Source organism: Diospyros lotus, chromosome 14 (assembly GCF_014633365.1).
Source record: "Diospyros lotus cultivar Yz01 chromosome 14, ASM1463336v1, whole genome shotgun sequence".
NCBI lineage: Eukaryota > Viridiplantae > Streptophyta > Magnoliopsida > Ericales > Ebenaceae > Diospyros > Diospyros lotus.
This window is the reverse complement of record NC_068351.1, coordinates 7,939,770-7,952,785: the sequence shown is the minus strand read 5'-3', so window position 1 is coordinate 7,952,785 and position 13,016 is coordinate 7,939,770. Positions and strand designations below refer to the sequence as shown.

The following is a 13,016-nucleotide window of genomic DNA, read 5'->3' as shown; positions in this document are numbered from 1 at the left end:
TATATGAGTGAGAGAGAGAGAGAGAGAGAGAGAGAGAGAGAGACAAAGTTTCATAACTAACCACTTGGGACGAAAGGGACTGGATTTGGGTAGAATCATTCCCTTGCTTGTATATATGTCTACCTCTCACCTCTCAAGTCTCAAAGCGAAAGGGACAGGCCCAGGTGGGGGCATTTATTCTTGTTTTTACTTTAGTTTATGTCTTCTGCAAGGGTACATTGAATCTTCCATGTTCAAAGAGGCCGCTGCATCCATCAAACCTGCCCCGCTAGCTAGAATTAAAGTTGGCCACACAAAAATATTCATAATCATAGTGTCTTATGTCAACCCACTTTGAAGTTTGATTGAAGGTTGAAGGGTGGTGTGTGTGTGTGTGTGTGTGTGTATAGAATGATCTAGAAATTCATATTTTATGAAATTTTTTGAAAACAATATCATTACTCTGAACAAGAAATTGAAGGTGTATAAATTTAAGATAGAAAAATAATATCTTTACAAGTTTTTTTTTGCTTGAAAAATAGTAGCATATTTAACATCGATTAATCTTGATTTTATCTAAATTTTATAGTGGTCTAATCTAATAAAGAAGAAGAGAAAGAAAGAGAAAGGGAGTTCATTCAATGAGCTAAGGAGTCAAGTGCAAACCTAACATGAGCAAAATATTAATTGATTAAAATGGTTGATTACATTAGGATCTCAATTATGTATGGTGTTGATAAGGATTAAGACAGATTGTGTAGATAAAAAGAAAAACTTATCTTAAGACTGAATCGAGATAATATCATTTGATACTTAAGTTAAAAAGAGAGATGAAAATAAAAAATTATTATAAAGATTATATTGAATATCATATCATTCGATATTTAAGATTTAAACTTCTTTCGGATGAGTTTTGTGATAAGTATACCCGACTTTATCTATGTTACTGAAGATTAGTTAATTTTCTCTTAATTAGTATGTCTGACATTGAGTTAAACTATGATTTTTTGACCGAGTATTGTTTATCTTATCTTGTGTGGTAGATATTATCTTATCTTGAGTAGTAGAAATTAGGATGCACGCACTAAGACTAAGAGGACTTGACCCAAATTGATTGCTTAATAAACAAGAATTGCTTTAGATTCAAAGTTTATTTGATAAATCTTTGAGATTTTCTCTTGGTGGAATTGCAATTATAAAGTTGAATAAACAATAATTACCTTTTATCATGTTTGGAGTATATTTAAGAATTTATCTTTTATTTTGGCTGATGTTTTGCCCCACTTTATCTTAAATTTCTTAAAGATATATGTTTCATCTCCCGTTCTAGTTCTACAAGTGTTTGCCTGGGTTGGGTTGGTTCTCTAGTTAAAGTCAAACTAACAATCTAACTAAATGTTGATTTTTGGGTGACTTCCTATATCATGTGGATTTATTTATTTTTTCTAACATCATCGACAATCATTCAATAAGTCTGCAAACAAAAAATGGAAAGAAGATAAAAGAAAATAGTACGACTTAATAATTATCATAGATTGAGAAGTATAATATTTATATATATATATCTAAATAAATTAAATTACTTTGTAAAAATTAATATCAACTGAAAAAGGGGATGTGGTTTAGTTTCCCACTTTGCATGGATGGATCTTTTGGAAGCAAGTTTTACACTCTTATATATATATATATATATATATATATATATGACCAGAAAAGAAATCCCTTCAATGGCATACATAATACTGAAAGAGACTGCGTGTGCGTGAGAGACTAATCCGGCATTAATTCTTCCTCCACTAACTTAATGGAGGCAAATAATAAATTAATTAATTTTCAAGGGTTATTTGGTGTGCATAACTTATAGGCTATTTTTGAGACCCCCAAAAAGTATTGCCATTTGAAGAAGTAAACTTATATTCTCATCGAAGTTTCATAAAAATATTTGATTCAAGTTATACAGTGTTATGGAGCAACAAAACAGTACATATGTCGATCCTAATATACATTTTTATGCCAAAAATGTTTTCAGAATAATTTATGAATAAGAAATTATATATGATATATACAATATATATTTATTACGCAGTGAATAGGTGGAACGAGCTATATATATATAGATATAGATATAGTTACATCATTTTATATAAAATATTTTTATTGAAACGATCTTTTCCATAGCAATATTAATTAGTCTAGAAATACGAGGAGTTGATGATGTTTTGTCCAATATTCATATATATTGTCTTATTATGGTCCACTTTAATTAATTAATTAATTATTAGAAGAACGTAAAATTAAAACTGAAAGCAACAAATAACATTTTCGCTAGATGGGATGGGAATGATTAGGACTTAGGGTGTTTGAATCAATTATTAATGGGGCCTAATGAATTAAGTTGCAATTAATTATGAATCTGTGTGTGTGTGTGAGTGTGTGTGAACATTGCATGATACAAATTAAATTGTAAAGGGCCTTTAATTCCCGAGTCTCCACTATCTTTGGATGAGTGAAAACTGGTCCGTCCCCCCGTCCCCCCCCCCCTCCCGCTTTTGCCTTTGCTCCCCCAAGAGTGTCCAAATGCAGCTTCTTCATCACCCCTACTAATTAATCATGATTAAGACCCAGTCTTCTTTCCATTCCATCTCTCTCTCCAAAGATTATCATGACCTGTTCATGAGAAAATCTAGCTGGGTGCATATCTGCTTTTTTCTTTTTTTTTTTTAAATTGAGTGTACAGCAGATACAATCAGAAATATCTCTAAACAGATCAAGTACCTTTAGATTGAATATAAAATCTTGGCCAAGCAGCTCCAAAGAATTGGAAACAATTAATGAGAATGACAACATTACAATGGTTAACCAAAAAAAAAAAAAAAAAAGCCCCAAATACCAATAAACTAAAATTTGATTACTGAGCTACGCTCAGATTAATACTCCAAAGCACACAAAAGTAATTAACCAGGCTAAAGAAAAAAGGGTTTCCGAAACCCAATTAAGTTTTAATAAATTTTAACTTTTGTAGTTAATTTTTAATTTATTAGACCAATCAAAATATATATAAATCTAACAGTTGTTCATTGCATGTATAAATGCAGGCATGGAAATGCGTCAAATATGGAGACTTTTGTTTGGTCACTTCCAATCTCGTAAGGTTAATTTGTTTAAAATTACATTTCAAATCTTTTTGTTTTTTTTTTTTTGTCCTATTAGAACCTATGCTTCTCAACCACACAAGGTGGTAGCTTATGACGTTAGTTACGTGTATTGCGGGCAAAAAATGATGTTTTCCAGCCCACTCGAATTCCTTGACAAAGTGACATTGTAAATTAGCTTTCTGACAATTTTTTACCTAACAAAAATATTTTCCAATACGTACGGTACTCAATGAAGTCGAAGAATATTAGCTTGGTGGTCACAAAATGTTCATGTATATGTAATGTTGTTGGGACATGGATGATGATGGAAAAGCAGATGTATATGTATTAGTACAGGATATTAATCGACAGGGACTGAGAGAAGCGAATGAACCAATCCATTTTGGGTCATTCTCCATCATAACTTTGAATTTTTGACGAGCAAATTTCAGCATAGGCATTATTATATCATATCCTTCTTTTTCAAGATGGCAAAACCTAAAAAAGCAAATTATTGAGGCCATCCATTTAGGCCTAGTTAGCTTCCAATTCTTTGACACCACACTATCAGTCTTTACTCTGGCTCCTGATTCGTTCATCAGGATACCAAATTTCAAATTCTTCAGCTTCAAGCTTCAACTCCTTCCAATATATATATATATATATATGTGTAATTAAACATATTTCTTAGAACAAGTTTCTCTATATATGCATGTTGAAATGTTTTAATTTCTAAATTCTAATTAAGCTTTGAAAACACATCTTAATTTGCACAAATCCGTTTTCGAAAAACAATTAATATTTTGTTTCGAAGTCCACTTTCTGGTCATCTCTTCAGAACTAATTCCCACTATTTCCAAATCCATAATGATGGTTTTTACTTGGCCTTTCAAGTGGTTCAAACTGTTCCTTTGAAGCACAGTTTGACGTTGGTATTTTTTATTGCATAGAACCATGCATTTTCTTGTTTCCAAACATATATTTCCATCTTGCAAATATTTTCCAAGCTTGATTCTTCCAAAGTCTCAAAGTGGACTTCAAACATTGACTTCAAAGATCTCAGACATCTTTGGAGTCAATCTTGATTAATTAATTGTATTTATTTGTTTACTTATATTTGTAAAATGAATATTCATATTTTCTGTCTAACTAATTCTCATAAATCCATAAAAATTGTCCTATTTCACATTGGTTGGGTAAATTTTCACCACATGATAGGTAAAATTTTGCAATAGCGATAAGGATAACATAGTACTTTACCAGACCCCACTACGTATAGTAATGGATATGATTGTTTAAAAATATTTTAACTAAAAAATTATTTTTACATCCGGTCAATGAAACTAAAATATACACTAAACAACCAGAAAATCAGACCAAGAGCCAACTTGAACCATTCAAGGGGTTGACTAGTTGATTGTATTTCTTCCAATAGAATTTTAAAAAAATTAGGGGCTTTCAAGGGAGTTTAAGAATGCCATATATTCTATATCGAGAAAATTTCCAAGTCTCCCATTTCTTTTAAACAGTATCAATTAATCTACTCCCAGATTCACGCATCCTAATATATTAATTAATTTCACTTAGTCAAATGCAAAGATAATTATTTAGTTTACTTAGCAAAAAAAAAAAAAAAGAAAAATCCCAAAATAGTCTTATCGAAACTATGTATTTTTTGATCCAGTGGTACTCGAAACCAAAACATCTTTTTTTATAATTAAAATATTTTGATCTTAATTCTTCAAAAGTAATTTCTAAAATCCTTTTGGAAAACATATATATTTGATATATTTATCTGATTTTGAAATTTAAAAAAAAATCAAAACTATGGATAACCCCTCCAAACCTTGCTAATATATATATAGACATAAATGTTTTATAACATTGTACAAATATCCAAAAAATTACTTCCAAAATGAACCTATATATACATTCAAATCTTTCATAAAATACCAATCCATTATCAAAAATAGCATTCCAAAAATTGTTCCTTGATTTCCAATCCGTAGTGTTGTTTTTGTTTCCCAATGAGGCCCAAACCCTATGACGAATTTTTTTGGATTTATCTTCATAGGTTTCGGACCGAGATTAAAGTACTGTCCATAGTTAGTATCACTCATTGACAGCCCATTAAAGAAGTCGAGCCATAAGCCCTTTATTAAGCCTTTGGAGGAGAAATGGGCTGAGCCCATTTGCTCAAGGCTTAAGGAAGCCCAATCTCAAGCCCACTTAGCCCTCTATCTTGCCCTAACATCGTCATGTAAAAGGCCTCTTGTTGTTTTCTGTTGCCCTTTATTGGTGGTTGATTCTCTCTCTCTCTCTCTCTCTTTGCTCTCCCGATAGTTTCCTTTGATAGTCGATCTTTGTGAGTCGGTTCTTCCTCTTTCAGCTAGATCTCCCTTTCCATGGCAATGGTCTTCCTTTCCTTTGGAAGCCCTTGGTCGATTGATGAGTAGCCTTTATTTATACGGTTCGACAGATCCCTTAGAGGTAAGCTTTCGGTCACTACTTTTTGTCCCATATCTTAGTGATTGCTCTTGTTCCTTGGTAGATCTTGTTGTGAGTGAAACCTGTGTGATTTGGGTAAGAGATTTTGCGTTCTAGTCGAGAGGGTTTAGGGTCCGATTTGGGGGTTTTCATGGCTTGGTTCTTGTGTGCTTCCGTGAGGTTTGGTGTTCCTATTCTTTGGAGTCATCTGGGTGGTACAAACTGGACAAATCCCAATCTGAGCCTTGAAACGCTATTTTACAGGGAGTTTTATTTTTTTACTCTTTTGTGTTCTTGGCTGTTTTGATATTTCTTAGGTTTTAATTATAATCTTTACTAACCCTCTGTTTTGGTAAGTGTTCTTTCGCAACAAATGGTATTAGAGCTTTGTGTGGCTCCTGGGTTGTGAGAAATCAAAACCTAATCGAAAAACTCTCTGGTTTTCTCGATCGATTTACACGGTAAGTGATTCTAGGGTTTACGTTGGAACTTGAATCGTCTAACTACTATTGTTTTGTGCAGTGAGCGATTCAGGGTAAACCAACCCTAGATCCATGATCGTTCATTTGAGTAGCTTCGCTCTGACCGACGCGTGCCAGCCTACTCTTCGGCTAGTGAAGGCACGCGTAGTTGGCAGGCTGCGACGTGTGGAGGCTGGCAGGTCTGCGAGACCCAACCCGTTTTCTTTTCTAGATCTCATTCTTGAGATCTAGCTCGGTAAATCTGTATCAGCTTGTTTGAGTTTTTTGTCTTACAGTTACTGTTTTCTGAAACTTCTTTTTTTAGTGCCTATATATACTTTGTAGATTTATGACAAACCCAGGTCCCTATCATTGAGAAGTAGTGAAATGGTTATTGAAGTATTTGATGAGCACCTACAATGTAGGATTAATATATAAGCATAAGTCTAATAATGTGAGATTAAAAGGGTTTACTAATTCAAACTATGCTGGTAATAGAGATAATAGGAAGTCCACATCATCATTTGTATTTACTTTGTGTGAATCATGCATTAGTTGGAAGCCTCAGTTTCAACATATTGTTGCCCTCTCTACCACCGAGTTTGAATACATTGCTGCTGCAGAGGCTATTAAGGAAGCCCTGTGGTTTAAGGGATTGCTAAATGAACTGTGTGTTCTTAATGAAAATGTGATTGTTTTCTTTGATAGTCAATCTGCAATTCACTTATGTAAAAATCTTGTTTTTCATGAATGCACTAAACATATAGATGTGAGATTGCATTTCATTCGTGATATTGTGTCTTAAAACATTATTAGATTGGAAAAAGTGCTTTTTAAATATAATCCTGCTAATATGGGGACTAAAATTTTGCCTGTGGGCAAATTTAGAAGTTGTCTCGATCTTCTTAACATTGGTAAGGTTACTTGATAATTGCTTATGCTTATGTTGCATCATTTGCATTCTTTTGCATATGCTTGCTGTTTGTTTTGTTTGTGTGTGTTGTCCTCATTGGGAATCGGGTGGAGATTTGTCATTTTTTGTTTCCCAATGAGGCCCAAGGCTATGACTAATTTTTTCGGGTTTATCTTCATAGGCTTCAGCTCGGGATTAAAGTACCGTCCATAGTTCGTATCATTCATTGGCAGCTCATTAAAGAAGTCGGGTCATAAGCCATTTATTAAGCCTTTGGAGGAGAAATGGGCTGAGCCTATTTGCTCAAGACTTAAGGAAGCCCAAGCCCAGACCCACTTAGCCCTTTGCCTTGCCCTAGCATCGTCATATAAAAGGCCCCTTGCTGTTTTCTGTTGCCCTTTATTGGCGGCCGATTCTCTCTCTCTCTCTCTTTGCTCTCCCGATAGTTTTATTTGATGGTCGATCTTCGTGAGTCGGTTCTTCCTCTTTCAGCTAGATCTCCCTTTCCATGGAAATGGTATTCCTTTCCTTTGGAAGCCCTTGGTCGAGCAATGAGTAGCCTTTATTTATACGGTTCGACAGATCCTTTAGAGGTAAGCTTTTGGTCACTGTTTTTTGTCCCATATCTTAGTGATTACTCTTGTTCCTTAGTGGATCTTGTTGTGAGCGAAACCTATGTGGTTTGGGTAAGAGATTTTGTGTTCTGGCTGAGAGGGTTTGGGGTTTGATTTGGGGGTTTTCGTGGCTTGGTTCTTGTGTGCTTCCGTGAGATTTGGTGTCCCTGTTCTTTGGAGTTACTTGGGTGGTACAAACTGAACAACTCCAGATTTGAGCCTTGAAACGCTATTTTATAGGGAGTTTTATGTTTTTACTTTTTTGTGTTATTGGTTGTTTCGATATTTCTTTGATTTTGCTTATAATCTTTACTAATTCTTTGTTTTGGTAAGTGTTCTTCTGCAACACGTAGATCCTCAAAAAAATAATCTCTCTTTTTTCAAGGGGAAGTCCTCCAAAGCTTCAAAATTAGCTCTCAAAACGAGAAAGCATTTTGTGCATCAGATGGACTATAAAATTAATGCTCTAAACTAATTATATGTTATTATGTGTTTATGGTAAGATTAAAATTATAAATACATTTAATAGAGTGAATATTATTATCAATAAAATTTAATTTTATCATGAATACCTAATGTGATGTGATTGATTCGAGACAATAATTTTAATTTTATTTGGCGAGGTGACTGGAGACACAAAATACTTTATTGCTAAAAAGGGCTACTGTGGCATTGAACTTTACTTGTTGACATGTTCACTCTCCAGACGAATTTGGGGTACAGATAGTCGGCTGCTGCCCCATTTACAAACATCACCACTATACATATATATATATATATCATCTTTGCTCATGTGTACATATATATGTTTATAGATATCAGCCAAATTTGAGTAGCCAGCATTTCTGATCTGATCAGCCACATTAACGGCAATGGTATAGGAGGTGCTATTGAGACATGGAAGAAGATGATGATTTGTGGGCTTGATTCATCTGATCTTCATCATCATCATCGTCATCATCATCATCAAGGGACTGGGTTCCTGTCAGTAATATATAATGGGGTTGTTGATGTCCAGATACTTGAGCCGGAGTTCCGTGGTGGTTATGCTGATGGTGGTACTAACAGCGTCGCTCACGGTGCTGCCGCTGGTGCTGCCGCCACTTCCTCCGCCGCCTCTGACGCTTCTCCTCGTTCCCGTCTTGATCATGGCCCTCTTGGTCTTAATGGCGTTGTATCCTCCACAGGTAATCCCAATCGCGCGGCCTCCTCAGTCTAACCAAGGAATCCAAAGCTAATTTATGTATATATATGCTCCGCCGGCTAGTTATCGATGGATTCTGCTCATCTTCTCGCTCTAATCATCAGTCCATATTTATGCAGTTCTCATCTCTCTCTCTCTCCATCCATTAATTTCTCCAATCTTACTATGATGTGAAGCCTTAATTCATTACCTACTGTAATTTCCACTTCTCCAATGGACATATCTCTTGGTATTGTTCAGGTGTATTTTATTGGTAATTCTAATGGAAACTGGTTTGTGTGTCGACCCAGTCACTCGATTGGCTCGTCCACTATGGTCGAATTTTATCTCTTGCATTTTAAGCAGTAATAGAAAACAAGTAAAAGATATAATTATAATTTTGAAACATCCCAAAACAAATAATCGAGATATTTTCTGCCATCTTTATTTGACTAAGTACCCAGGTTTTGCCGACATCTCAATCTGAAACTATGAGCACATACATGCTTCGTCTGTTTAGATACATTCATATATATATATATATATATTTGGACAGCTTCATTAATTGACTCTGAGATGGAGAAGATTGATTAATTGTGAAGGTGGGCGTATGTCTTGCTGGGGCAAGGGGGGGCAAGGCTTGTTTTTGCTTGCCCAGGAAAAACTCTTCGCAGCATCCAGTTCTTTATTATTTTTGCTTCTACTTTTGAGATATCAATGCCTGCACCTACATAATGAACAAATACCCCAAGTAAAGGAAAATGAGAGTTATTTATATGGGATTTCTTTTTTAAAAAAAAGTTCATATCAAGAAATGTATATGTATATATATATATGTGTGTGTGTGTAGTGATTGGGGATGCTAGCTATTTTTCTTTTCTTAGTGATCATGGTTCTTTTTTTAATTAATGTATAACTAATTTTTTATTTTTTAAATTTATGCACAAATGATACTGTTTTGACAAATCGGATAATTTTAGAGTATGCTGCTAGTATTAATATCTCTTTTTTTTTAATTTTATATCTTTACAGTGAACCTTAAAGTACAGATACCCAAAACTGTAATGTAGAAGCGGCTTTTAACTAATAAACACGAAGGTTGGTGTGGGGATTGACAAGTGTAAGGAGCCCAACAGACAACCTTTTGGTTGGTTGTGTCATGTGTGGCCGAGAAAGGGGTAGATAGATACCTACCATATGCTGGCAGTACTCTTCCCTTCCTCGCCTTCCTCACATTTCATGGTGCTTTAGTTATTGCTTTATTTACTTGCATATTTAACTTTGACACAAGATTCGTTTGTACGGATACGTATCCATTTGGTTCACATTTCCCCTGCACGTACACATACATACGTTCCATGCATCCGTACCTGACATCAATGTATTTGCATGTCCATCAGTCCATCAAGCTCAAAAGGGTCCATGAATCTGATACCGAAAAGATACACTGAAACTGGATGAATGTTCAAGCCTGCAAGTTACATGTTAAGTCAACTGGATGAATGTTCAAGCCTACAAGTTACATGTTAGGTCAACATAATATATAGTAAATAGTAACGCTAATAAATTTATGATTTTGAATTGGAATGGGCAGTAGTTGGAGATTGTGTGTATATATATGTATGTATATGGGAATGAAAAACAAAATTAACAAGCGGGAGCAGAAGTCAAGCCATTAGCCATCAAATTCAGTATGTGAGAATGCAAACCTTTTCATAAGATGTATATGGAGCCAGCCCTCAAGCACCAAAGTCTCCAAATTCCTCTCCCCTTCATTCAACTAAATTTGGTAATTAAACTATTAAATTGAATTAATTTCCAAAGTTTTTGTTGTTAATTTGGAGATAAGGAAAACCCAAATCCTAAGTTTTATAATTAATACTTAAATGTGAACCAACTGTTTTAATTAATACTTTTGAATTTGCACAGTAAACTAAATGAAAGGGGTATTTTGAGTGAAAAAAAAAATTAGACACTATAATTATGTTTTGTGTTCATGTTCATTGGAAAATGCAGCAAAATTTATTGGCAAGATGGACCCTAATTAGTTGAACTTCAGTTGAGAGTTGTTGACAGAGAGCGTACGCATTTGGACGAAAATAAAGCAAAGACTTAAGTACGCCTTTTAAGAAAAATATATATTTTCTTGTTATTTAATAACAATTTAAGAAAAACAATATTATATATTTATATATACGTACATTGCTATACTCCCAACAAATTGATATTGTTGTTGCATGTTGTTCACTGTGCCCAAGCTTATGATAGTCGCTGGATTATAAATGGATCGACCATTAACTGCAAAATTTTTACGATAAATATGTCATTTAATTTTAAAATAAAATGTACAGTTGAAAAAGGATTAAATAAATCTCAAAATTTGAAGTCATCTGTCTTTTTTTGAGCAATTCTTTTTTTTTTTTTTTTGTAAATGAGAATTTTATTGACCAGAAATAGATGAAACAATCGTCAAGGTAGGACATGTCCTGAGCAATAACACAAGAAGAGAAAAAAAAAAAACTATCAAGATAAAGAGATTACAAGGGCAATAAGTCAAATAACAACAAAACTAACGAAGACAATCCACTAGGATACGCCAAAAATGAATAAAGGCTATCTCTTGAAGAGATTGGTGAAAGTGTAAAGTGAATAATTTAGTCTAAGTAGCACTTTGAATAAGATAAGCAAGTTGATGAGTTGGATGCACCTTCCCATAAAAACAACAATTGTTATGCTGACGCCAAATGAAGTATACAGATGCCTGTAGGACTAGACGATTGGCAATCACTCATAAGGATTTGCATTGCCATCAATGAGCAACCCAATGCACTCCAACGTCTCATTGTCGCCAATGTAACATAAGAAGATTCATGTGTTCAAGGTAGTTGTTTCTAGGGGTGTGCAGGGGTTCGGTTAAATTGAACTAACCGAATTGAATCGATCGAACTGGTCGATTCGGTTACCCCTGGTCGGTTCGGTTATGTGTTCGGTCAGCAAGGTTCGGTTCGGTTCGGTCATCCGGTTCGATTAGTTAAATATAAGCTTAGTTTGGTGGTCGATTAACCGATTAATCAAAGCTGACCAATGATCAAATGACATCATTTTTGTGTATCATAAACGACGTCGTTTTGTGATGATTTCAGTTAACCGTGCGTGAGGGGACTTCGAGTGCATTCTCGAGCCTTCTCCAGATTTCTAATCGACGAGAAAGAGAGGGGCTCGAAATTGAAACCCTAACCCCCTACCAAAACCCTACCGTCACTATCGCTGTCTACCATCGTCATCGATTGCTTTCGGCCGTCCTTCGTCACCACCGCCGTCCAACAGGTTAGTTCTACTTCTATTATCGACTCATCGCGCGATCTCTTTTTCTCTCGAGCGATCCCTTTCTCCCTCTCTCTTTCTCTCTCTTTCTTTCTTAGTTGCTCTATGCGGCTATGCCTCTATCTCTCTGTATTTATTTTGTTCTTTTGTTTTACAGATATCACTGGCGTCCGTCCACGGTCCACGGTCCACTCCTAAAGCGATTTAGCCGTCTGTCCGTCCACTCCTAAAGGTTAAAGGTAACTTACCTTAGTTTGTTCTTTGTTAACTGTTTAACATTTTCGTGTAAATGCTTTTATTTTGTTCTTTGTTGACTGTTGTTCTGTTTTCTTTTGTCCATTCACTAATCTGTTATGTTGATGTTCATTAATCTGAAAAATTTTCGTGTAAATGATTTTGTACTGTATGTGGTTGGATGTCATCATGTAATTGTTGTGTTGAATTTGTTGATGTCTACTAATCTGAGCAATAAGCGTGTAAATGATTTTATACTGTATATATGTGGTTGGATGCACTGTTGTGTTGAATCTGTTGATGTCCACTAATTTGAAAAATTTTCGTGTAAATGATTATATATTGTATGTGGTTGGTTGGATGTCACTCTTAAAAATAATTACCACAACCAATCCATTGTTCTTATGTTGTGATCTTGAAATTTTTGCAGTTAAACAATAATGAAATCTTATCTTATAATGTCATGTCACATGCATTAACAACTTTAAAAAAAATGTCAAAATATGAATAAAGTAGTAATCCAACAAATTTAATAATAATTTAGTTATTTCTTTTCCCTTTTACTTTTTCATAAACACCATAAGTTTTCAAACTGCATGTCTCTTGTTGTGTGCATTTATAAAAATGATATAGTTATTGGCTGATACTTTTTGCATCAACTGTATAGTTTTTATTACCTTCTTTGGC

At 34.5% G+C, this 13,016-nt stretch overlaps 1 protein-coding gene across 2 annotated transcripts; it reads left to right on the top strand.

The window, feature by feature from the left end:
* The first annotated feature begins 8,265 nt into the window (after nucleotides 1–8,265).
* Nucleotides 8,266–10,298, top strand: LOC127790545 (uncharacterized). Of its 2 annotated transcripts, none has more exons than XM_052320105.1 (2): nucleotides 8,266–8,775; nucleotides 10,172–10,298. In XM_052320105.1, exons 1-2 carry the CDS (start codon nucleotides 8,496–8,498, stop codon nucleotides 10,195–10,197), a joined length of 306 nt encoding a protein of 101 aa, XP_052176065.1. In that variant the 5' UTR covers nucleotides 8,266–8,495; the 3' UTR covers nucleotides 10,198–10,298. The 2 variants fall into 2 exon arrangements, with proteins under 2 accessions (XP_052176065.1, XP_052176064.1); XM_052320104.1 differs by lacking the exon at nucleotides 10,172–10,298 and adding an exon at nucleotides 9,804–10,146.
* Nucleotides 10,299–13,016: the final 2,718 nt, after the last annotated feature.